General features: G+C 43.6%; 1 protein-coding gene across 1 annotated transcript; it reads right to left on the minus strand.

Moving 5' to 3' along the window:
* Positions 1-330: 330 nt before the first annotated feature.
* On the minus strand, positions 331-26,759 carry LOC125545786 (MADS-box transcription factor 51). Its single transcript, XM_048709821.2, has 5 exons — positions 26,415-26,759; positions 2,802-2,883; positions 2,390-2,439; positions 2,201-2,306; positions 331-703 (listed from the first exon to the last, which is right to left on the minus strand). Exons 1-5 carry the CDS (start codon positions 26,597-26,599, stop codon positions 608-610), a joined length of 519 nt encoding a protein of 172 aa, XP_048565778.1. The 5' UTR covers positions 26,600-26,759; the 3' UTR covers positions 331-607.
* Positions 26,760-27,985: the final 1,226 nt, after the last annotated feature.

Here is a 27,985-nt window from a genome sequence, read left to right on the forward strand (position 1 = left end):
ATCAACAGGCCCAGCCCAAAGCCCACATGTACACCAACGATATAGAAGAACAAAGAGAGGCTGCAAATATTCTGTGCATCCACAAAGGCTACTACTCATATATTCTCACTTGTCTCGTAAACAAAACTTATATATTCTCACATAGGCATCGGCATCATGAAATCACAAACAAGCCTGATACTTTGCTTAATGCACACATGAATGTGATTTTTTTTCCCAACCAGGCAATGCCCCTTTTCATTAATTGCTTAACAGAAATACAGACGTCCGTCTCTGCGGTTAGACATGAATATGATCCTCACCAAGTTAACAGGAAACATCTGCATTCCGTTATATAAAGTGCATCTGCATAAACTGATTTCCCATTCAGTTGCTTTCTTTTGAGACAGAGATTATTCCGTTCCAGATAACAGGACTTGTTGACAACAGAATGATAGGTTGGCATAAATATATCACAGAGTCCGAACGAGGCACAAGGCAACCTTTTATTGAATTTGCAACCTTCTGCCTTGAGTCATACAAGCTGCAGCCCTGACAACTCTTCGATACCCAACAACTGGGGAAGAGTTGCATCTGCAGCAGAGCATCCCTTGTACAGAATGCAGGCTCAAGTCCTTCCTCCTTCCAGTCCCCTAGGGCCATTGGAGTTCTGGGCGCAAGCACTTGCACTCGTGCTTGCGCCGCTATTTAGTTGCGCCAACATCTGCAGAAACAAAGCAAAGCTTGTAAATACTCTTTGTACATGGATTCAGATGATCTATTTAGATGCTTACATTTTGTCTTGTTTAAATTTATCAACTATATTGCCTTGTAAAATGTCATTGTGTAGATTTAACTCTCCAACCAGGTTCTGTTTCAACACCTAATTTCCTGTTTGCAGGTAACTGACAGGAGATCTATACTGATGTCTCCATTTTGTCTGTCATTTCAGGCAGTCTGCAATACGACCGGCTTACTGATGCTATGGAATAAGCTAGACAATTCGCAGAATAATTGAATAGGAACCCACTTGTCACTGGCCTACTAAAACAAAATTCCTCACAAGGATTTCATTATCTTCGGCACGAGGTCAGATTTCCCTCTGCATACGTGTGTCTGTTGCTTGAATTATATCCACAAGTACAGTTCTACAGACACACACACACACAAAAGTACAGTTCTACACAATCAAGGGCTGTAGCACACAAACCTTTATGCCCTGTTTGGAATGGATATAGCTTTTGTGTGGGCACCAGTTTGAACTAAATACCTATCAGGATCTTGGTAGGTTGGTAGGGGAATTTGGGAATTGTCCTGACCAAAAAAGGGGAATGGGGATCGAAAGATTGAGGCGGATAAGCTAGGGTTCTAGTACAGGGAAACGTAAAGAAGGTCACATAAGAGTTTATAAAGAACTCGTGTGGTGAATCACAGGTAGTCTCAGTTACAGTTTACTGGAAGGGATTAATACAAGACTGAAATGAATTGAAACAGGGAAAGGTAATTTGCCCAGATGGCTTCTGGCCGTTGGATCTAAAAGTTCCTGACTGTCCGATTAACATAACTCTTTGGAGGTCCAAGAATACGTCTTCTCCTAGATTTGACGCCTTCTCCCCTGTTTCCAGACTGAACTTACTGTAACCTGGCGCTTTGATTCAGACCTGCATAATTTGGGATACTGACAATACCGATGCCCACACATACATCCATTCCAAACAGGTCCTTATGCTGAATTTAGAAAATCTAGTAGTAGCAGTTAACTCCTGAGTTATGATGAAACTATCATAGGCAGTCACATGCATAGTAAAATATCCAGTGAGCTCTTTTTGCTCTGCCTATCATTTACCAACACGTAGGAACTAATATAACACACACATTCAGCCCATTATCTCAGGATGCAAGTACTTGATTGAACTTTTCTATAGTAGAATTGATTATCAAAATGGAAACTACATACCCTACACCAGTAGATAATAAAAATATATACTCAGTAGGAGAAAATATTTCCTTTAAGAAACCGAGAGGAATTAATTATGTCTAGTTAGAGCATCAAGATAGTGATGAAGCACTAAGCTGCTGAATTAGTGAAAGAGGGCCCTTGATGAAAATAGCTGAAAGCAGAGCCATTTTTCTGATGGAGCAAGGGTCTAACAGGAACCAGAGACTTGATGCATTGACACAAAAGTTAATTGCAGGTGTCTACAGAGCCACTGAAGTGTACCTTCTTGGATTTTGTATTCCTCAAAGCATCTGTCAAGAGTTTCTCCAGTTTCTCCAGTTTCTCCAGCTTAGTGGCATCGGAGTCATCAGCATTATTTTGAAGAGACCTGCAGAATTGCACATAACCAGCTTAGGAAAAAACACAGTAAATAACATACCAGGAGAGATTATGAAAGGTCTCGATGGCTACCAGGAAGCGATGTCTTCAAGCCTTGACTGTATGTTTGAAGGATCACCATCCTGGTTCAGAACCAAAATATCATGTCAGAGATATGTAAGTATATAAACAATCATATGATTTGACTACCCTGGATACAAAATGATGTAAGTACAACCTAGTCTTAGGTTATAGAATATAGATGGCTTATTTGGATAAACTAGTAGCTACCAAAAATAATCCATATTTGTATTCATTTTGCTGGTCCTGTGCATAGGCGACATAATCCTTGATTACAAATGCTTCATCATGCTAAGGATATTTCTATGGAAACTTCAGAAATATAGACTGATTGAATCCACACTATAATGCTTGGCAGTTATACAATTTACACCTAAACAAGCTCTAAGATATGCAATAAGAAAAGCTATATAGATTAATTTACATTTTTGTTCCTTGCATCGCCTCCATTCACGTTCATTCCGGGTCCCGCAAATCTCTGATAGCGATCATATGTAGCTTCTATGCTGAAAACAAATGTAGCGCATTAACGTTTGGAAACTCACTGTAATAAAGCTGAAAGACTCTGTTCAAACAAAAATTCTAAGTATTGAGAAGAAACAGCAAAATATAATTAATTTCTTTCTCTTTAATAATTTGGTGAATACCTGCATATAGGTTCATCATATCTTTTACCTGTCAAACAAAGTTCACACACTTTTATATTACTTTTCTCCTTATAAAACCAGCTACTTTTGGACACTTGTTTAGAAGCTGAGATATATTTAGGCCTTTTTCTTAGCCCGTTTGTTGCCCTTCAAGTGCAGTGCTGTCATAATGAGGACATCAATTCAAGGGACGAGTAAAGCGACGGCGATACCATTGAGATGATGGAGTTGATGAATTTAGGCATGTTTGTTGAGGTTTCATTGAAGTGACATAGTAGAAAGGACTGAATACTGAACGACCTACATCTTTATTTGTGAGAAATAATTAAATGTTTAGTTAGTGACTTTTCAGACGACTCAAAGTAATGTTAGTGTTTTTTCAGACGACTCAAAATATACTATATATAGGGATTAACGAATATTTGCCAATGAACATTCCGTTTTAGGGTATTTGTCGAGATTATTACAAATATAATAGTTGTTGTTATATTTTTTTTGAGTCATATGAAACGTCATGTAGTTCTAGTAGATTTTTTTGTTTACCAATTAAAAAATTCAGTTATGAAAACTAAAAAACAACTATTTCCTGCTGTTTATATTTGAGGTGTTAGCCGATTCAATATTTGACATGACAATTCTCTAAAGGGGGGTTGTAAAGTGGTATGAAATGTTGTAGTAGTAGGGTTAGGTAGACATAGGTGGAGAGTTCACTCCTCCGACTGAATCACCCCTCCATGGGCCCGAGGGCTCTTTGCCTACCCCAAGACGTTGTCTCCTCGGGGTTCTCCAAGGTCTTATCTCAAGAGTTTGGGCCTTTGGGGAAGGTGTATAACGCTACGGCTGCTGCCACCGGTTCCTGGTTGTTATGCCTATCGGTATCTAGACTGGACCCACAGACCAAACTAGTCTTTTCTACGCACTTTGTCTTCACTCATGCTCACCCGGGAAGAACTTCTTAGTCGGTCATCCTTCGTCAAATTACCCCAGGCCAGGCATGCTTAATCTAGAGGTTCTTTGGAGATGAGCTTTCGGAAAAGAAGATGCACCTTGCTGATATGCGTAGTCTATCATTCGTATTAAGCGTGGATGTCACATACACCCCCACTCAGAGGAATCGACGTCCTCATCGGCCTAGCAATGACTGTTCTCTTTGGCAAAGTCTATGCGCTCAGTACCAGCACATGTGGCATGTCATGTGCCATGACAGGCCACACATGCCCGTGCCCCTGAGCCACACACGCTCGTGTAACCGCAAGGGCCGGCTCTGATACCATTTGTAACACCCTGACAACCATCAGTGGTCTTGGTCGTTATGCCAGGTGGGATCAGCAATGGCCCCGCAAGTAGTCTTTCCTAGATACTTTGTCCTCACTCGTGGTCACCCGGGAAGAACTCAGCGGTCGGTCAACCATCCTCAAATTACCCCGTGCCAAGCACGCTTAGTCTGAAGGTTCTTTGGAGATAAGTATCCAAAAAGAAGGTGCACCTTGTTGATATGAGTAGTCTACCATTGGTATTAAGCCAGGATGTCACAAGGTGTTTGACCTAGAGTACAATACCCAACCAGTATAGTTACTTGCCCCCTTCAGATACATTTTTTCGAGTTTTAAGCTAGGAACCACTATAAATTCCTTTTGAACAATATTATTATCTTCCTTTTAGATTTAAGAGTGTTTCATCTTCACAAGCCCTTGCTCGATATTTTTCTTTTGTTCCATAACATTTGCACTATTCTTCGAGAATCGCTAGAACAACTAGAAAAAACAGGAACCTCAACAAGACCTCCCTCTTATCCACCTAAGAGATAGTTGATCTGGAGAGCTAAGACGGTAAGGATGCCCTTATTTCCATTCTTGGCAGAAGAGACCAATAATTTCGTGTAGGCCAAGACCACGGAAAAAGTCAATTTGCCTAACAGAAGCATAATCCATACTATAGGGCATTACTTGGTACAATTAACAGAGTTGTGACAAATAGGTTTGTGTCACGAAAAAAGAGCCAACCTTGATTATCGAACTACCGACTCGGTTCATCATGGATTCAGTGCGATGAGCTCAAAGATGGTGATAGGCGATTCAAGCAAAAGGGAGGCATCTATCCTTGTAGTGGGAGGGGTCTCTATACTCCGAGGTGGATCAGGCACAAAAATTAGCTTAGACCTCCACGAAAGCCTCTACATAGCTCGAGAAATAGGCCTACATGATGGCCATTATGTCTAAATGGGTGGTACAAGTATACAACTAAATATGCAGCAGAATATGTTGATATCCTTAAATTTCCTACTTCAGTATGACCCGTTACAAATATTTTATCAAACACAAACACATCTATATCACCACAATGAACATGGAAGCTTCCCTAGGTCTCGAGCCTCGCCTTAATGGAAATCAGTTTTGCACTCCTAAAGCCTTAACAAGAGCACTTCAAAGGTGTAAAAGGGTTGACGCAAGAGCTTGTTCTTGGATGTGCTCGCCCACCATGCAAGCAAACTATTGGGTAGCATGGATATGGTTAGCTCATGATAATGATCCTCATCATCATTTGTGCAAATCCTGGATGAATGTGAGCCACAAGAAAACCAAATCCATGCAAAGACACTTTAAGCACTTGAGAAAGGACTCATGAGTGTATTGTCACGGTTGGGAAGCATCATCGCCGTCATGGCCCATGAAGCATCCTATCAAGGGAGTCTTTGAGAACACCCCAAAAGGAGTCGTAAAGGGACACACTATGGGAGTAGTGCTTCCACACTTCAGAGGTCATTGGTGACACTGAATGAATCCTTTTTCTCCACATCTTTCTATAGGAAGGCCTCCTTATTGGTGGCATACCAATGCTTGTCCATAGTTGGACACATGCAAGAGGAAAAGGATGAACTCTATCTTAAAAGATAAATTCTAGTAGATGAGAAAATACACTAACAGTGCATATAATCTAGCTAAGGAGTTTTGGTGATTAATGGCGAGACAAACAAGGGTACTAATTATTTCATATTAGGTCACTATGCTAAGTGGAAACAAAAATTGGCAACTCCTCATAAAGAAGTTTGCCCAGAGCTCAAATAGTTTGTAATTTTCTAGGATTTTAGTAGATCTAATATTCCACATTGAATCTAAGGAGTACCATACAACCAAGAGTCACACACATTATAACTAGAATTAACACTTACAAATCTTCAAGCAATCCCTCGTGGTTTAAACACTTACTATCTCATGACAAACACTTTACGCTTTCCTGATACCTTCGGGCTAATCGTTCAAAACCACCTAACATAGTGATTTGTGTGAGTTGTTGACTAAACTAGTTGTTTTCCAAAGTTTCTTTTTGAAACTACTTAGTCTTATCCATAGCAGATAGGCTATGTCGTTATTCAGACTTCTCTGTTAGGCATGCTTCCCTTGAGGTTTTCCCTGTCTAGTAGTTCCAAGCTAGTAAGTTTTGCTCCAACCACAATATAACTTTGGCACATTTGAGCGATGCTTTTTTGGAACCTCCAATTGGGATTTAGCCTTCCACCAAGATGTTTTCAGAGGGTGCTTTGTTAGGTCAAATACCTCCATGCAAGAACTATTCGGTATTTCCAACTGCCTCCTTTATGGCTAGACCATGTTTTTTTAACGTGTGGCACCTCTAAGTTATCTTCATCTGATACCTTCAGCTAGTTGGCTTCCAAAGGTAATTTTGGACCACCTGGCTCTCCATTTAGCAACGGAAGGCCTTTCATTCCTTAATATTTTGTCATTTCTGGTAGTCCAAATATTCCAACATGCAATAAAAATAACCTAGACAGAAAAGGCTTTGCAAACTCCTTCCTGGCCTTGTTAGCAATAGCACACATATCATTTCCACCAGGCCAACAGACTTGTAGATAATTCTAGATCCTCATACTGAAATTACACATGAAGAAACAAAGATATGTGTCCTCTCTGGCATGTGTTGGGCATAGAATGCAATCCATTACACCAGATATATTCCAGGGCCTTCTTTGCAACATGTCCTTCATATTTAACGTGTCCATTATCATCATCCATGCAAACACTTTGATATTTATGGTGCAACAATTTTTGCAAATCACAATAGGATGGAATTGGAAATATTTGGAGAATGAACCAAATCATAGTACATTTTAGGTGTAAAACCATCATAGTTTCTCCAAAGCAAACATCATTTTTATCTGGTTGCCTATTCAGAGAGGATAGCATCTGCTGAATATCATGCAATTCCTGATAAGCAACATCAGATAGGGGTAGATGAAACAATGATAAAATGTCATCGCATTCCAACACCTCCTTCATAGTGATGTAAGGATCTTTAGCATAAGAGAAAAGCCTCACAGTGATGTAAGGATCTTTAGCATAAGAGAAAAGCCTCACAGTGATGTAAGGATCTTTAGCATAAGAGAAAAGCCTCTGGAAGCTTTGTTGTAAAGGAATAACAGGCCTGGAGTGCTGCAAGAAATCATTCCAGAAAAGTATTGTGTCACCTTTGTTTACTTTTACCCATGTGACATTCCTGAAACCATCAACCAAGTTGAGAATGTCCTTCCACCAGTGAGAACCACAGGCAAGAATAAAGGCATGGAGGACACGGCAGAATTAAGCAGCTGCAATCGCCACCTTGGTCTAAGAAGGATGAGCTTGCAATCAACCTCCTCTACATACAATCAACCAAAGGCAGCAACTCCAAAATCCTAGGCCTAGTAGTGCCCACAAAGAGACCTAGATAAGTAAAAGGCAGCTTTCCTAGTTGGCAACCAAAAACTCCAGCAAGCCTTGAAGCCTCCTCTTCATTAATATTAATTGGCAGTAATGGAGATTTATGATAATTAACTGCAAGGCCAGTAGATTTGGTCAATGTAGCTAGCAGTTTCTTCAAAGCAAAAAAGGTGAGAGTCCACAACAGGCAGGATTATAAGTGTGTCATCGACATATTGGATTATGCGAAACTCTTTGTCATGGCATGGTATGGGGAGATGCGGCTCACCCCTTCGAAGCATCATGTTTACGATAGACTGCAATAAACCAGCAACAAGCACAAAAAGAAGGGGGTAGAGGATCTCATTGCCCGACCCCTCTATGCCATTTAAAATGCCTTCCAGGTGTAGAACTGCACGCACCAGCCAGTTCACCCAAACGCTCAAGCTGGTGGAGAAAGGAGGGCTATGCATTTATACGTCAACACTCCCCCTCACGTGTTGCTCCCTCAAGCCTAAACGTGGACCGAAAGTGGGCTGCAATTTAGTTGCACCAGCTGGGTCTTGAACTCAAGACCACTTGGCTCTGATACCATGCAGAACTGCACGCACCAATCAGTTCAGCCAAAAGCTCAAGCTGATGGAGAAAGGTGGGCTATGCATTTATATGTCAACACCAAGTACACCAATAAGTAGTATTGATGAGGTTTCAGAAGCTAGAAATTCCTTAATCCATGAGATCCACCTGAGATCAAAACCCCGAGCTTGAAGGATTTGGAGGATGGCCTCATGTTTAATTGTGTCAAATGCCTTCTCAAAATCAAGCTTTAATATCACAATGGGTCTCTTAGACTGGTGTAGATATTCCAAAGTCCAGGACAAACTGTCTTGAACAGTTTTAGACATTATAAAACCATACTGATTCTTGTGCATAGTCCATGATGACACCCTAAAGCCTTCAAGTTCTGGAGGAGCCAATAGTTTGTACAAGGCCAGAGATCGCCTACTCCGTGAGGAGACCTACCCCGAGTTAGGCTTGGACCGGGTGTCCATGGTCATGGCGATAGGTGGGCTTTAGACCTTGGCGGTTGGAAATCAAGGCCTTTGTGATCTTAGGACTTAATTGGTGTTTGATCCTCCACCAATGTGGGCGTATGATGATTGCACCAATACATCTTCGTGTTTGGAAGCCCTATCTCTTGCCCCCTTTACTTGTTGCAAGTTTTGCTTCCACATTACTCTCTTAGATACATAAACGATCCTACATGTAGCCCAAATGTTATAGCTTGTGTTGCGTGAGCGGAAGTAGGTTCAAATTGAGAAAATGTAAATCTACTAACATGGCAAGGAAAACTTCCCTCCATCAAGTTTTGTACATAATGGCACAATAGAATTATGTCCTTAGGAACTAAGAAGAAATACACCTAAAGAAATCGCCAATGGGCATGGCAGTTGATACACACAAAAAGTGGCTAGGGGGCAACATCTTGTAAGATAGCCTTGAACATCCCCTCATGAGCCAAGGTAGGTCCACATTTTGCAGAAATTAAATTCCTTTTTATATACCTCCAGGCATTTGTTTGTTTGTAAGTCTGAGGGCTAATGGGTAATGTTTGCTTCAGAAAGGAAGCATTGTGCCAATCCATACCCATTAGGACTTGAGTTGGGTTTAGGCCTCATAAACTAGGCCATTTCCACGAGGATAAACCAAGTTCCTCAAAAAATATAATTGAAGTAGCATTACATCAAAAACCATCACACTCTCCAAGGCCCTCGTAACCTACGAGCTCAGGTTGCCCATTGGCTCCTTTGATTGTTGGTGTGCCCAGACAACCTGGTGAATGTGCACACTAGCATACTAGAGAAGAGGGGGGGAGACCATGACCATGTGGGTAGCTGCAACTCAAGGACCTCTTCACCTTATTGTACCATGCGTCATTGTGGATCCCTTGAGCATTGAAGGAGAGGACATCAAAGCACAAGAATTATGACAAAGCAAGTATTATGGCAAAACTAGATGACTTGAGAAGAGGAAGGGCGCCATGATGACATGGGTGGCTACAACTCGGGGGCTTTGAGGTGGTTTCATCACACACACACACACACACACACACATATATATATATATATATATTGGACGCCACAATCATGAACAACAAAAATGGTTCTAGTGTCAAAGATATGAGGGTATCCAAGATGAAAGGAGTAAGAACACAAAATATGATATGTGACAATGGGTTCTACTTGAGATAGAATCATTTGGTGGAGGGGGTTGGCGTAAGAATGAAGTTTGCCACAAGACACAAGTCGAACTTACAACCTAAATAAAGACATGACTTAAATGACCAAAAGTACACCTTAAACATCACAATGTCTTGTCAAGTTACCTTCTGAAGTTTGGATCGAAGTCTACATTAGATTATAAGAATATATAGACTAGAATTGCTAAGGAAAACCATAACATTTCATCAACACAATATATCCTAACACTGAAATTTCTCCATATAAAAGACTAAAGTTTAGCTTTAAATATGCAGGCTTGGGGACAAAACCCAATAAAAGCTTTATCTTTCCTAATCAATAGGTTCGTATTTTTATGAATGCATAGAAATACATGAAAAAACACTTAATTATATTAACATGAAATTTGGTGAAGGGAGTGAAAATTAGTGCAACACCATATATTCTCTTTTATAAAACAACTAATTCTTCATATATTATTAAAAGTTTACTTTGTGGTCAATATTGAAAAGCATAGATACACTCGGGTGACTCTTTATAAGGTAGAATATATTAAAATTTTGTATGTATCACTAAAGTTATTTTCAACCAAGTAAAAGGAACATCTTACGAAATTAAACTTCAAATATGAAAGGAGTTCACACTGAAGTACTAAAAATTGCAATATTCACTTGAAAAGCTAGTTTACAAAGGAAAAATGTTCAAACGAAATCAAGTGTCTATATATGAAAGAATCATGCGAACAAAGAATATTGGTACATGATAATTATATATCATTGTAGGCACCATCAAGACGATATGAAGCAAAGTTCCTGTAAATCCTGTTGTTGCAGCAATTTCCACTTGAGAGAATATTTATCGCGTAGAATTTCCTATGACACCTTTTAAAACGAAGTTAGACCGAGAAATGCAAATGAACCATCAAACTTTAGAAATCACATTACCATAAAAATCACCAACCAGCAATCAGATCATTACATGCTATTGTAATACATCTTTGCGCAAGATGTTCCTTTTCAACAATTTCCATAAAAGATTTTGAAACGACTACAAAGTGACATCCAGTCCATAATTGAAGTACTAACAAGGTCAAATAATTTCCGATGCACTCGCCTATTTTCAATTCATAATGTAAAGTTTACTTGCTACAAATTATGTACTAAATTTATAACTCTTACTTTCAAAAAATTCTTCTAAATATACATGTATTTACATGTAGAAAATATTTGTGTTCATTAGACATGCACCAAAACATTTTGCAATATATATTATAGTGTATAAACAATAACCGCATGTCACATTTAGGAAAAATTAGTCAAGTATCATAGCATCATCTATCCATTTGCTCAATTGCCAAGCACAAAAGTTATAACACCTGCTAGACACAAAGAATAGGCTTAATGTAGACATCTTATAGGTAAACACCACTTTTTATTGAGCTTGCACGAATCTAATTGGATGATAGAATGATCTATCTGCATTGGATATCTAGACAATATCTAAGATGATATGCGACATCATCCTCTCCTTATAATTACCCGTTACATAGACAAATTTGATATGGAGGCAAAGAAAACAGTGTAAGAGGTGAAACATCATCCTCTCTCCTCATCACCATGCCTATGTAGACAAAAACGTTAATGTGAAAGTCTAAGAGATGGCACCGAATGTAGGGCACTAAGAGAGGCCATATTTTGACACACTCTCCCTAGCCCAAGTCTTTTTCCAATGATAAATATTCCTTATGAAAGTTCACTATGGGGTCTTTCCATGGATATAAGGTCATTTTAGATAATTTATTGACTAGATTTTATTACCATGAGTAATTGGGATAATCGTGTTTGATAGATCTATTGTATTTTATTATTATCAGCACATCGAATTGGCGCAATCAGTATTTAGTCAAGAGGACATGCCTATGTTGTTGGATGGTCAGTGTAACTCGATTGGTTGAAGTCTCGAGAAAAGTGGTCATATTGTCATGTGAAATCTTAATGCATAGTTCTAAAAAAAGAAATCTTAATGCATGTGTAACATTCTTGAGGACTAGTGAGTTCTTCAAATGGATTTGAAATGACCTACAAAGGTTATGATTGTGATTTTATAGAGTAATGTGGTTAGCTTCTTGGGAATCATATGATGGAGAAATGTGGTTAGCTTCTTGTGCACTAATTAATTACATGAAATGCTTGATTAATGATGTTGACCTGTTCATCCTACATGTTGTTTGTTGGAAATGTTGTATGTATAAGGGTATGCTACTTCGCATGATTGTTATGACAGAAGGACATTATCTATTCACCTAACAATGGGTGTTGACTTTGTGGATACTGATGTTAGAACTTGTATCTATTCACCTAACATACAAGACATTTTCTTTGAGTTTTGGTAGAATTTCATCAGTTCAGACTTTTGGTTGCGTTGGCTAATGCATGAAGCTTAACATAGTATCAAAGCCTAAGGTCTTAGTCAAGTCCTGGCTTTCACAATTTATCCAAGTGGATTCACATAATACGATATAATGTGATACTATGCATAATTTGTTTTTGCAGCATTGATGTGTATGGTATGGCCCATTATGTATGTGATGCATGTGTGTATTTTTCATGACATGCGAGTCATGAGTACCTCACCCAGGCTAAAGCCAATGAGCTATCATTAATTGTGTTAACGCCCTATGTGTCAACTTGTGATGAATCCATTTTTTCTATGTAATTTATTACTATCTGTTAGGGGTAACAACTTGTATTAGTACTTGGAGGCACATTGTACATGGACCATACAGATGGAGATCATCATGGAGAAGTGGAACAATGGTGATGGAGATCACCCCAATAATGTCAGGTGGATTTATTCATGTTACTTTACTCATATGCATGTTATATGGTAGAAGCAGAATGGCCCCTCGCAAAATATTAAGTAAAACGGATGCCCTCCCAATTAAGAACCTATTAGGCAACCCTCTGTTCCTCTGAATTCAAAACTCCACTGCTCATTTATCAACTCCCAACTCCACTAGCATATTTTAGAATTTGGAAAAACGTTCGACAATCAAGTCCAACTCCTTACCTGCATTTTTGCTGACGGGACCAAAAATATTAAAGTATTGGTATTGTTCAACAACCATTGTTCAACCAAGCTTCACAGTTACTCAACACAATGGAATGTGCACTAGAGTTCGACAGGAAAATAGGCTTGGGTCCTGACCTTGACAGAAGTGTGTATGAAGGCGGTGCCCTGGTGACAGAAAGCTATGCCTTAGTTGTGCTAAGGGTGTGCTCGATTTTATTAACTCTGTCCCAAGGCCTTCAAATCTTCTTTTTCAACATAGTTGACTCAGGGCCAGGTTTGATTCCCTGAGGTCCACCTTAGTCAACCTTGAGTCACACAACTCAATCTTTGAGTTTATCAAGATCATTGGTCGCCATGTCAAGGCTCTTCTTATCGCAACCGATAACGGCCTTCCTGCATCCCCAGACAATGGTGACCCATTCAGCACATGGATCTTGAGGCAAGAGTATGCATAGTTGGGCATGACCATGAATTTGAGTGTCAGCCGTCCAAGTATGTGGTTGAATGTTGTCTTGAAGTCCATGACCATCGAAGAGCACCTTCTCAGTGAGGAAATTGCGCACAATGGTGAAAGAAATGGACAAGGTAACATGTCTGATAGGTTTGGTAGAAGATCCACAGACTTCATTGGAAGAATTGCCTACCCAGCTTGATTGACAACCTTGGCATTTATTGGCCATCCAGTGCGCAAGTGAAAGTGACGCCAAGTGAAATCCTTCCGTCAATGAGCACATGGGCGAAGATTTAATTAGCTATCACTTGGGTGAGACTAAAGGGAAACACCTGGACTGAATTGAGTTTTCGGGGTTGTTCTCTTGATCAAAGATGATGGCGGTGTCCGATCATTTGGTAGCTGCTTTTGGGAAGTCAATGATGGCTAACAACTGCCTTTCGACAACCTTGTATTGCTTTCTAAACACGTAGGAAGCCGAGCCTCCTGAATAATATATGGACCAGAATGTGGTTCAAAAAAAGGGTTGGTGTTGTCTCCTAATTATGTATCCACCTTAGCGATCGCCAACTCTTGGCCTCTTTTTATAATGATTCACTCCGTTCGAACTACCTCAATGTAGGTGCAAATTTCTTGAGATTATGCTTGTGAGTTTAATGCACGAGGCACCACTTGTCAAAGTCGTCCTAGCCCCATGGTGTGAGTTGGAGAGCTACAATAGGGGTTCTTGGCCGATTGTATTCAAGAGGGGGGAAAGGGGGACGCACCCTCCCACTTCTTAGCTTTTCATGAATGGATGAAGGTCATGTGTTCCCTATCAGCTGATGGAGAACTTCACGATCCGACACCTTATCTAGCCCAAAAAAGATCTCGAGCTACTTGGCCTCTGCGACCTAGCGACATTTTTTGGCTTATTAGAGTGCTCCTTATGGATCGATGACACAGACTCCAACGTCACCAGCCCTTCTGATGCGAACGGTCATGGCCGCTTCTTTTAGCCGCTCTTCCCCTTCTTCCTGGCTTTGGCCTTCTTTGCCACGAAAACCATCGGGAGAAAGGGTCATCCGAGCATTAGAAAAATTCAGTAGGAGATTCAAGGTTAATGTTTTTCCTAGATCCAAGGTGTTAAGCCCCTCAACGAGCAGTTTCACAGCCATCTCGGGAGTTGGGTTAAAGTCTATTGGAGTTTCGTTCCGACAACGACGTCGAGGAGACGGCTAGATTGTTCAGATGAGCACGTGAAGGGGAGGTCGGAATGGTAGATGGGATGTTAGAGAGAATTTACATAGGTTCGGGCCCTCCTTGAGGGAGGTAATACCCTACTCTTGCCTTTGTTATTCTTCTCTATTCGAATAAGTTATCTCTCTCATGATTACTAGAGTGCTTCTTATAGAAGAAGGCTCATCCGCTTCGCATGTCCCTAGCTCCGCCTTATAAACCGGTGGGACTAGCGTTGCATTATGGTCCCTAGGATGGGCCCAGGGTCAACTACTCAGGTAGCATCATCTTGGCCCCTTTCGGGGAAGGGTGACGCGAGAGTCCTCTGTATCTAGGAGGAGAGGACCACCATCCAGAAAAATGTCATCCATGGCATCAAGGGCCGAGCCCTGTCATCCTTGCGTTGTGACCTCATCAGTAGCCCCCGAGTGTCAAGTGATCTCCTCCTGTGTAGGTTACCCGGGACTTGTCAGAATTTCCTTAGGCGCCTCCCGAGTGTCCTTGGGAAAGTCGGGGCGGTCATGGAGGTAGCAAGGGAGGGATGTCCGTGTCTTCGACTTTTCTTTAGAGGATCTCTCCCCCCACCCACCTCTTGTCCAGGGTATCCCCTTGTCCTTGTTCCCACCTTACCTATCCTATAGGAAGGAGCTCGTCTCGAGAATCCGAGGTCAGCCCGTCCTTTCTATCTTTGAGGTTATAAGGCCTTTGGGTATGGGAACCAAATTTGGGGATTTTCCTTTCGGGGGCCTCCTTAGTGAATTCATCCATGGTGGTACGGGATCTTGGCCTATTTGTTAGTAGTATCCCACGTTCCTTCGGAGCGTGACATGGAGGCGTCTTCCCACAAACATGTTATGCGCTACCAAATAGGCTCATCCTATATCAAGGCATCAATGTGGTTGTGGGAATTTGTGAGGGAGGGTCACAAGAACTTGACCTTCAACCTCCACCGCCTCGAATGGTTGTTTCGGGTGTGCACCCGCGGAGTATCGGCTAGGGACCTCGCTGTCGAGGCGCAACCATGTTGGCCTGAGGTGTTGGCTTGTGTTGGTCTTCATAAGGCGAGAGGGGCCTCCCTTGGGAGTGTCGGGGATCCTATGTCGTCAAGATCCTTTAGTCCAATATCGATCTTGTGGGCAGGGTGGCGATTCATTGCACTCGGGGTAAGCGAATCGCCTGATAGGTGCACCCATAACTAGTTGATTTCATGTCGCCTTTATGAGGAGTTGTTTCGAGTCTTGTCTTGTAGCGTTGCTTCGGGCGACGGTTGGGTTTTCATTCTCCTATAAAAGGCGGATCGTTGCTTCAAGGCCAGCGATTGGATTCTCGTTCGCCTATAAAAGGTGGGTTGTCATGGGGGAAGGGCACAATCTTCCCCCTTCCTCTTTTCCCATTGCCCTCGCTTCTCATGGGCCCGTGACAACTTTGCCTCCCTTGTGGTGAATGGACCCAACCAAGGGTCCGACGCTGGCTCCTGTGGCATGCTTTGATGCGGGGGAAGACGATTCTCGCTTTGATGCAATGAGGACAAAGTATCACATGAGAGCAACGATGCATGGGGCATTATTGAAGCGAGAGCTCATGTGCAACGAGGTTGATGAGGACAAGGGGCGGTTGGCTTTGACAATCATCTCCTGATAGATCGATGATGCGATGCTGATGTGAAGGTGGTTCTGTACTGGTTCCTTACAGCTATAAATAAGGGGAACACCCAATCGGTTGCAGTTATCGCAACACCAAAATGAAAGAAAAAATAATTTAGCTATGTGAGGCAACAAGTCACCAAATAGCTTGTGGAATTGTAAGTGTTCTGTGTGTGTGAGAGAGAGAGAAGATGAGTGATTTATTTCCAACACTTCAGGGTTGGAGTCTAATTCGGATTATGATCCATGTAGACTGTCTAGACGTCTATATCAAAAATGGGGTCAGGGGGGCGTTTATCAATCATGGTAAAACTTGGTAGATGGCGACTATATATCAGATTAAGCTCATTGTGTTTACTGACACTTATGTTGACTAAAAGTTTCTCTTGCTACTTGCAAATATTTTACATTATTGTCCAATGTATTTGATCAGCAGTACTTTTGTGTGTTTGCAAATGGATATTTCATAGTTTAAACCTTACTCTATTGGGCTCATTGCATATTAAGTTGGTCACTAAAGATATCTGACAATTCTTGCAATTTTTAATAAGTTAACCAAAGTTATGAAGTTAAGAACAAAGATATACCAAATGAACATGAGTACTCTATACTAAAGTTCGATATATGTGTATGTATGTGTATAGGTACATGAAGGACCTCACGGAAATTGGCAATGTCATGGATTATGATAACCTCATTTGGCTAACGAGTTTTTCTATTAATATATTTGACTAACCAACTTTTCCTTACTTCCGCACCTACTTGCTCGTGGTAAATTTCAAAATAAGTCCACCTAGTGACATTTTAGTAATTGGAACTAAGCATAAATAGTATATATATATATATATATATAATTTAATAAACTTACTGTTGAAGACTCTCCATTTCTTAAACAACTTCTGATTTGAGTTAATCATATTAGTGTATTACAACTAGACTGATACTATTTTGAGATTGCGTGACTAAGTGAATATATGGTGATACATCTTATGTGTTACCGCCGCATGGCAGCACAGTGGTGACTCAGGTGTAGTGTCACAAAAGAATGTGGTATCACAAGATATTCTCATGTGACATTGTATTTGGCATGAGATTGGGTCATGTTAATCCTAATTGCATAAGTAGTTTTGGCTTATTTTATTGTTTGGCTCATAGTTTTTATGCAACCTTTTCAAAACATGTTGTGGAATTAGTTTACCGTGGTGTATCAACCAAACAAGAAGCGAAATAAAACAAGGAATTTCATATACTCTTGTTATTTTCTTTATATATTCAATACAAAGATTTTGTATCAAAAATTTATATTTTAACGAATGCCTGATGGATGGCTACTATTTTTGTAGGCTTGTGACTCACTCTACATTGATAAACCTCATTGGCTAAACAATTCTTGCCTAATGTAATGTTTGACTGCAAACTTTCTGTTTTTATAGCTACTTTTCAAAACAAACACATTTAGCACCATACAAAATGAGCTCTAAGAGCATGGCAACCCGCCTCTCCTAAATATGTCCTCTACACCCCTTTTAGGGGGGGGGGGACTCCTTACTTTGGAGACCCGTTTGTTTTGCACTCCAACCATCTCCCCTATAATCTCCTCCATATCTCCTGTTTTTCTCTATATTGAATTAAAAAAGATAAAGAAAAAATGGTGAACAGCGAACAACAAACTCCAAATAGGGTTCGGTGATTGGTGGTGGCTCCAATGAACTCCGGAAAAGCTCGAGTGAACTTCGCCAGGTGGCCACGATGGCCGACGGCAAACTCCGACGAGTGGCCATGGTAGTTGATGTCAAACTCCGACAGTCGATGGCGAGAAGGATTGTTCATGGCAGTTGGTGGGTAAGGACGGAGGAACCCCACTATTGCTAGCATGTAGGGACAAAATGGAGTAGGAAGGGGAATTGTTGTTTCACAGAGGTGAGTCGCGATGGAGTGAAAATTTTGGCATTTTCCCTGAAGTAGGTGACACAACGTGCTAGGGAGTGTCTTTCTCTAATTGGCTTTTGCAACCAAACATTTGATTTTTTTCCGTCTCATCACTAGTAAAAAAATTGATGAAGGTGCATTGTCTCTCAATTATTGTTTTGGTGTTGATGGGAATAAGATTAGTGGGATCTAATGTCGTTTGTCAAGATTATCTCAAGATACTGGACTGCTGGTGATTGTCTACGAACATTAGTGAGAAAAAGGTGATGGCTTACAAAGGCTCTGAAGTTTTCCGGTTTATTAGTCGTAGGAAAGCCACAATATTAAGAGGGGTTGTGATGTTGAGAGTGTTGGGGAAATCCATATCATCATATACATTACCTTCCCCACTAGCCTTCGGTGAAATTAGGGAAACCCGAGAAGAAAGCACGTGCCTCTGGTTGACCCGGGTGCCCGGAGGGAGGGCAACCTCTTTGCATACTCAGGGTGCCCAATCTTCTCCAGGTGTTTCACCTCTGAGTAGTCCAGGTGCCCGGGCCTTAGCCTCGGGTACCCAGAGCCCCCAGTGGGGTAATGGCTCTTTTGACCTTAGGGGGGGCAGCAAGTATATATAAAAGCCCCCTTCTTCCACCTCTCAACCTAACCATTGTTCAAGTTGCTCCAGCATTCCCCAAACCCTAAAAGCTTTATATCGTCCATTCCCTCCACCCAAACACTTGATTACTTGGGGATTGGAAGAAGTTCACTCGATCTGCACTTTCACCAAACAAATTTGTGTTTCCCCAACTAGTTCACCAACACTTGTTACTCTTGGAGCTTCGGTGACTAGGTGGTAGTGGTTCATATGGAATTTTCCTTACGAGTGTTGTGCTCCGGAGACGTATGTAAAGAAGTGGTGGTCGCCTTTAGGACCCACCCTAAGTGATTCAAGGCTTATCGGTTGGGGGTGCTCGAGGGAATATGGCGAGCCACCCGGTGGTGTTTCGGTGCCTTCATTCTGGCACCACTCCAACAGAGATTAGCACTTACCCAAGGAAGTGTGAACCGCGAAATAAAATCCGCATTCCCGACTCACTTGTGGTTAATCTTTCACGCACTTTCCTTTGCTTTGTTTGCTTGTGGGGTTGCTAATTAGTTTATTGGCTAGCTTACTTTGTTTTCAGCTTGCTTGACAGTTGTGTTCATCTAGTTGCATATCTAGATATCCTACTTTAACCACAATTATGTAAAATTGGTAACTAAGCTTCAAATTTGTTATCTCCTATTCACACCCCACCCTTCAAGTCGACTGAATCGATCCTTTCAACGACCATTAGTAGCGGTCCCTGAAAGCACTTGTGGCCCAAGAGATCGAAGCAACCTATCATACCCCCATGGAAGGCGGTTATTCTTGTTACAGGGAGAGCCAGAGGCGGTTAGAATTTTGAAACCGCTTGCATGAAAGATTGGAGTCCGTTGGCACTATAAACATCCTTTAATTTTACACCAGCACAGGTGGTTTCCCTCTAGAGAGTGTATGCAGTTTGTGAGTACCTCAGGGCACAACCTTCCCCTTCGCCTTGTGAACGGGTTCTCATGCACCACGTTAGTCATTTTTCATCTAGTTTCCTTCCCTTGCACGATCCAGGGCCAACCTCTAGCACCATCGTTGCAACATTCACCTCGCTAAGCATGCCACATTTTTTGCGCTTCTTCGCTGGTGATCGCCGGTAACCTATTCCTCCATCGACTCATGGCAGCACGGTGACAGAACGACCCATCCGCATGGTAGGGGGCATCAGATCCGCTCATCCGCAGCAGTGGCAGATCCAGTACGGTAGCGTAACTCCCAAGTGTTACCGCCTTCGCAACAATGAATTTTTGTAGGGATAGTTGATGTATGCTTATAGATTATTTTATATTGTTAGTTGCTGCTTATAGAAGTACTTTTAGGATTAGAGTTAAATTATTCTAATGGTGTTGCACTAGCCAATAGACCGATGATGAAAGCTATAACCTTCAGGCATGCCTATGCGTTGAAGAATAACTTAAATTCTTTAACATGCTAGCCAATGCAGTTATGTCTTTGATGTAGAAATTTAAGGTTCATTATGTTGTCTGACGTTTGAATGTTCTATGTATCTCTAAATTAATTACCAGTCTAGCTGAAAACTAAATGACATGTATTCTCTTAAAATAGATATTCCTTTTTAGTTCCATTGCACACAAAAACTGGCTCTATATTAGAGGTTTTGAGAGAAAGATTTTGTTGGATCACAACAATAGAAGAAACCAACATAGTCCATTAGGTTTGCCTCCACCACATACTTCTTGGAGAAGTCGGGAGAGTTAGCAAAATGCATTTCTTTCCCTTGAGTAATTGAAAGGACACTCAGGAAATGACGAACATGATTTGGACAAATTTGAATGATGTTTGTCCTCATGGCACCACTGCCTAAGTTGGGTATTATCTTCTTGACAAAATACATCAAACAAATAAATATCATGTTTGTGATCTTAACATTTATGTATATCATAGGGTGTATTATATTTTAGTTGCATTGCACACAAAAAAATAATAGGATTGGAGTATGTACAAATGACTTCTTCATTGCACTAGTCATCATATTTTAAGGTTAACTAAGTCATCCGATTACTTATTAATAACCAAGTTTGCTTGCATTCGATTTGAAATCAGTTAACCATGTCTTTTATATGTAGATCAATTTTTAGCTGCGCTGCACAAAATGAACAGGCGGTTATTCAGCAGTAGGTTTTGTGGGCAATGTCACCACATAAGAAGATCGTCCGTGGATACGAAATAAATCAAGCCAGCTAGTGGCCGCATATGTCCACACCCTAGTGTCGGGGAAACGACACCTATGGGATCACGTGGATCCCTTCTACGGTTCGGGAGGGAAAGAAGTGTGCACCAAGAGCAGATCCAATGATCAACACGATAGATTTTTACCCAGGTCCGGGCCACTGAGAAGCGTAAAACCCTAGTCCCGCTTTAGTGCATTGAGAGTTCTTGAGCTCTGGCTAGCTGCTACGCATGAAAACTGGGCCAGAAAGTCCAAAAGTCCGTCTCTGTATCGCCTTGGGCCTCCTTTTATACCAAGGGGTTACCATAGTGGCGTACAGTGCATACATGAGGAGTAAAGTTGCTACAGTGCACATGCTTATCCCTGACGTCTTAGGACAAACACATTTAATGCGCTATTTACGTGTCCCTAACTTTCTTGGGGACGGAAACAGAGCTCGTCCCGTCCGTCGCCGCCTCACCTTATCTCGACACGCATCCAGGATGACGAGGCTCGGTGGGGCCAGGCTGGCAGGCTAGTCGCTGCACTGGAGCGGTGGCAGGGCGGTGGGATCTTTGCTGTATGCGAGTCTTGCCGAGGCCTCGCGGACATCTTGCCGGGGCCTCGCAAACATTCCCGTCAAGAATCTTGCTAGGAACTTTGCCTTTTGGTCTTCACAAAGATCTGCATGCCACCATGCAAACGCCCCTGGATCTTGGTCTTAACATTGTCGATGGTGTCAAAGCTCTCAACCTCAAGGGGGGTGGTCTTGCCGGGGCTTCGCTTCGCAACCCATCCCGGCAAGAACCTTGCCGGGAGCCCAGCTTGTGGTTTTCTTTGGTCGTCCCGTATTTGCTTCCAGTTGTCCCCGTCGGGCCTTGCCGCGGGTACGGCTGCAGCTGCCCGTGCACAAGTATGGGGTACTAAAGGGCCCAAACTTTAGTACACCGACACATAGCTATTGTCTTTGCAATGGATTAGACTTAGGCATGATAGTTTTTATGTACATGCATTTAATCAATCAATTACTATCTTATGTTGTCTTTGACAAATTTTGTTCTATGCAAAATTATGTTTTGGTTACACTGCACAAAAGAAGATGAGCAGTGACCCTGCAAATTTACCTATTGGAGTAGGTGTTTTATACTTTGTTTTTAGGTGTTTTTTAGTCTGCTTAGCTTTATGTCCTACACAGGAAGGCGGGGTGGCCGCGACTCTCTTAAGATGGAATAATGTTCTCCCTGCCTAGCCCTAGTCCCGGCCGTGCGTCCTCGTCGTCGGAGGGTGTGTGGAGGTGTGTATCTAGTGGATCTCATAGGATTCAGTTAGTGTTTGTCTTCGGTGGATCCGGGTGGACCAGTCTTCGCTCGTCTATGTTTATGTGTCTACTGGTTGTATCCTTCCAATCTATACTTTTGTTTATCGGCGGTGGTTCGTGTTCTGGTGTGCTGGTCCTCTAGAGTCATAGCAGGACGACTTGTTGACTATCTACCACAACTAGGTGCCTTTGCCTTGCTCCAGTTCTTGTAATTGTCACTAGGTGATCTGCGGACATAGTTATAATTATTGTTACTTATTGTGTTCTTTGTACTGTCATGGTGTTTGATGGATGTGAAATTCTTGCTCCTATGCTTTCAGTAGATGTCGGGTCTCGTGGTCAACTTCGACAAGAGTGAAGTCATGGTGTTGGGCTACTCGCCTACCGAGTACCAGAGCATTGCTGAACGCCTCAATTGCCAGTTGGGCTCCTTCCCGACGTCATACCTCGGGATACCCATTAGTGACTCCCAGCTTTCCCTGGCGGATCTTCATCCCGTAGTGACTAAGCTCCAACACCGTGTTGAACCTTGGCAGGGCCGTTGGCTGTCCAAGGCGGCCCGGACTATGCTCATCAACTCTTCATTCTCCAGCTTGCTTTTGTACATCATGAGCTTCTATAGCCTCCATGAGGCCCTCCACCACAGGATCGCCAAGTATCAGGCGCATTTCTTCTGGGCTAGCGATGGCGACAAGCAAAAGTGCCATATGGTTCACTGGCCCAACATCTGCAAGCGTTGTGGCCAAGGCGGACTCAGGATCATGTCGTCCAGACGCATGAACATTGCCTTGCTAACTCGTTGGTTGTTGCGGATTGCGAATGGGGAGGGCGGCCTTTGGCTTGACATCATCCGGAACAAATATCTCCATGGAAAACCACTTGCCTTGTGTTAGCGGACTGGCAGCTTGCAGTTTTGGCAGTCCATCATCTAGTTACTCCCAGTCCTCCGCAACGGGACCTCCATTGCGGCAGGGTCGGGGGAGACTACCCTTTTCTGGTTTGACAGATGGGTTGGGGATCGCCCCCTCGCCGCCATATTCCCAGACTTGTTCGACATCGCGGTCGAACCTAGGATCTCCATCGAGATGGCCCTTATTGACTTAGGGCGTCTCGCGTTTCAGAGGCCATTTGGGCCCTCGGAACTTGCCGCATAGGAGGAACTCCTTGAGTGCATCAGGTTGCAGTCTCAGGACGTGGATCTACCGAGTGATCACATTTCCTGGCATTTGGAGCCCTCGGGTCGGTTATCAACCAAATCCCTTTATCGGGCCATTGCGGTTGCCTTGCCACCGCGCCCCTAGTTTAGATCTAGGTGATTAGACTACCTCTGAAGATCCAGATTTTCCTCTGGCAATGGATCCGGGGCCGAGCGCTCTTTGGCGTGCAGGTGCTCAAGCGGAATGGCCCTGGAGATGGGCTCTATCCCTTGTGCAGCACGGAGGACTCGAATCACATCTTCACATGTGTGTCGGCACAATTCCTTTGGAGTTGCTTCCGCGAAATGGTTGGTGGACGTTGGTACCACAACAACTTCCTCGACTTCTTTGAGGAAATCCAGGCCTCCCCGCAACGTGTCCGCCACATTAGGTGGCTGGGAATCAGGGTTATCGCCTGGACGCTTTGCACCGTCCGTAATAAACTTGTGATCCAACGTGTTCCTATTCGACGTGCTATCGACGCAGTTTTCGAAATGTGTGGCTATTTGAAGCTCTGGCAGCCGCTTAGCCGCCCTCAGGATCGAGACGCCATCAACATCATCATTGTTGATCTTCGCGTGATGGAACTCCGCTTGGCGCCGCCGCACCCTCCTCCACCCCCTGAGCCGGATTAGCCCTTCGTGGCTTGTGTGTTGCCGCCTTTCTTTTCGTTTTTTATTAAGGGCTTATTGAGTTGTGCCCTCAGCAGAATCTTTTAGCACTCTATTTGTCTGCTATCTTTGCGTGCGTGTGCGATGTTAACATTTGTTGGATCTTGTGGCTCTCGTAGTTTGCTTTATATATAAAGCGGGGTGAAAGCCTCTTTCGGTAATGTTTGATGGATAGACTAACTTTATGAAAAAGAAGTGTTTTAAAGAGTGGGTACGAATGTGCATACGCATCTCGTTATCCACTTATCCTCAGTGTTTATAAATAAATAAAGAAGTAAAAAAGTTGCGTGCATACTTCCAGTATAACGATTTTCATGTGTTAAACGCCGCAAACGCCGCCACAGCGAACCTCCTCCCAGTGGTCCTCCCCTCTCCGCTCGACCCCACAGTGAATGTCAGTTCGCATCGGATCCAGGGACTCGAATGCTCATAACAGTTCGCATCAGATCCAGGACTCGATCACTCACGCCGGTGCCTTCGATCCAGCAACTGGATCACTCACGCTGGCGCTCCAACAAATCAAGCCGGTGCCTTTGATCCAGCGATTGGATCACTCACGCCAGCGCTCCAACAGATCGGGTGGATGCCTTCGATCCATCGCTCGCGGCCGCGCTCCAACTGATCGATCGGGCCGGTGCCTTCGGTCCTAGCGGGCTCTGTTCTGTGGCTCGGGCCAAGTCAAAGGATGTGCCCCCGCATGGTCTGGTCGCAGCCTGCCCACCAGATCTGATGGCGGCCAGGTTCTACTGGCTGCTGGCGTCCAGATCAGACCAGGAGATGTCCGCTACAGCTGGATCTTCGTCATGAAGGATGTCGTGAAGCCGTTGTTGGTGCGTCTAGCGTGAAATTGGTGATGTTACGGGATGCAGCCGGAAGGCCCTTTCGTGGTTTTGGCGGCTCTCGCTCTGGCCAATTTGCTTCGACGGTGAGATGCAATCTACAAATGACAACTTGACGCAGAGGGTATGGTTGTGCAGTGGTGCCAAGCCCCAACATTGCTCTGAGATTGTGGAAAAGTGGTGGCGACAACAGATGATTGACTCCGAGTTGATGGTGCTTCTTGAGTACCTGGTCTCGAGCTCCGGGATGAAAACCCTAGGTCTGACCATGGTTGGTTATGACTGGCAATGACGATGTCTTCCATCGTTACCTTGTTGAAGGCATTGCTTGGATATGCTCGGACCCGTTCTTCTGGGTGAAAACTTAGAATTTGACCTTTGGTGGTTGGATCCGGTGACGATGATGCTTGTGCGGCATTTCCTTTCTAAAGGCGTTGCTGTTGAAGAATCTCGTTGTCTTCGTGGTGTCAAGAGATAGTTGGTGCGGATATGGTCGCTCTTGTAGTTTGTCGATCGCAGTTGTTCGCTTTGGTGTCATTTTCTTTTTTCTCACTTAGGCAAAGCTTTAGTCTTGTATGACTTTGCTACTCGCCTTTGTGTTTTTGTGTGTGTGCATTCTATCTATGCAGAAGTCGGGTGTGTGCTCATTGTGTTTTGTATCCACTTGATGCTTCATTTTGAGTTAATAGAATCCGCCCTTCATCGGGAAAAAAAATGTGTTAAACTCAACAGTATAGGCCTGACGTTAACTTCCGGTGCTTCCACTGTCGGCATCTGGCGATGGGAAATTCGTCACCGGTCAAAGAGGACGCACAAACAAAAATCGTAATCACCAGGCGGGCAGCATGTGTTGGTTGACCATGCAGGAGCCAACAAAAGGCAACAGGCTCAAGTGTCCTAGGCGGAAGAATACGAGCGCACGGTCCACGCCATTAGAGAAGGGTTTTTTTTTTTTTTTGCGAGGACGCCATTAGAGAAGCTTCCCCGGCGCAGTGCAATACTACGCTTTTCCCTCGAACGAAGCAAAACGCCATCTCAAAAGCAGAGCACATGCCCCTGCTCACGCTCATGCAAGGTGGTGGTACCAATACTAGCAGTGCACAGATAAAAAAGCCAAGATGCTAGGCAGGTTCGTGCAAGGTGGAAAGCCTGCCGGGGATTGTCTCAAGCATATGGCGTGCGCCCCGCAGAGCAGCCGTCTGCAACCGTTAAGCTAAGGGGAAATCGTAGAAAATCGACCGAGCGCACGCCGCGGTCCGCGGATTCTACCAGGCGAATCCAGAGTACTGGCTTTGAAGAGCAGGTAAAAAAAAAGTGCGCGGCGGCGAGCGTGCACCTGGAGGAGGAGTACTCGTAGAGCTTTCCGGCGGGGGAGAAGACGAGCAGCGCGACATCGGCGTCGCAGAGGAGCGAGAGCTCGAAGGCCTTCTTGAAGAGCCCCGAGCGGCGCTTGGAGAAGCACACCTGCCGGTTGGTCCGGTCCTCGATCCGCCGCAGCTCCACACGCCCGCGCCGCGCCATCTTCCGCCGGGAAAGCAGTCTCCTCCTCCTCCGGCGCCGCTCGCCTCTCTTTTTTCTCGCTTCCTGGTTGGTAGGGGTCGGGGAGTGTGGCGGCCGCGGGGCGGGCAGAGAGGGGAACTCCGGCTCGGGCCACCGTGGGGGAGAGGAGGCGTGAGAGGGACGGGTCGTGGGGTGACGTGGGTTCCATGTGTTGACGGATTGCTGTACACCTCAGACGGGGCTCTCTCGTGGTCCCTTATCTTGGGCTCCCAAGCAGCTGCCTGTCCCCCATTCGGAATCGAGAACGTCGGTATCCCCTGGGCTTTTCTGCTGCGCGCACACAGCCAAGTCGTATTAACATGAACCGACTGATTATTTTTCGGCAATGACATGACTGACGGATAAAAAACCAATACTTTACATGGGGCCACTGGCAACAATATTTTTCGGCAATGACATGACTGGACTAACGATACTTTATGTAAATTTATCCTAATTAAAATTGCATGATACTGCTTGGTGTCCAACAGAGAGAATCCAAGAGACGCTGTTTTGCTTATAAAATTCAGTGATCCAGAGCGCAGCGCACCGTGACCATGAGCCAGGCAACCTTAGTAAATTCCAGATTGGGAATGCGGGGGATGAACCTGGCCCTTTCAATTTCAAACGAACAGGGACGGGCGCGCGTCACAATTCGACTGCTGCTGCACGACCGCTTCCACCCATCCTTATCCACCCGGGCTCCACGCTGGAAAAGAACGGGCCGAGCCAGGTTGGAATGTGTGGACGCGGAGCGCTCCAGCTAGGAATCCCACGCGCTCGATCGAAAAATATCTGCCTGCTCGGGCTGCCGACATATCTGCGCGGGCCATGGGTACTTAGCCGAAACTAGTTAAATTTTGCGAGGATAGACCTTCGGTGTCACCTTGGGGAAAGCTCACCAAAGCAGGATTTCGGGCAGTAGTAGAGGTGGTGAAACTTTAGATGTCAAATGCCACGAATTTTTCTGCTCAAGTTAGAACGTATAGGATACCCTGGAGGGCAAGGGCTGCTTTGCGTCGCGTGGTCCTCGGCCTCACCTGCTTTCCTTTTGTTTCTGCTACTACTACTACTGGGCCCCGGCGCAGGCAAGTACTCCCTCCGTTCTAAAATATTTGTCTTTTTAGTTATTTCAAATGGCTACCACATACAGATGTATATAGACATATTTTAAAGCGTAGATTCACTCATTTTGCTCAGTATGTAGTCACTTGCTGAAATTTCTAAAAAGACAAATATTTAGGAACAGAGAGAGTATTAGAAAATAGATACCTCAAAGAAAAAGTATATAAAAAACATAAATACTTAAACGCGCAGCTGCGCTATCTGAGCGTTGCGAGCGCACACGTGTAATCTGTGTGATGCATG

The sequence above is a fragment of the Triticum urartu genome, chromosome 3A (assembly GCF_056163025.1).
Source record: "Triticum urartu cultivar PI428250 chromosome 3A, HENAU_Tu73, whole genome shotgun sequence".
Classification (NCBI taxonomy): domain Eukaryota; kingdom Viridiplantae; phylum Streptophyta; class Magnoliopsida; order Poales; family Poaceae; genus Triticum; species Triticum urartu.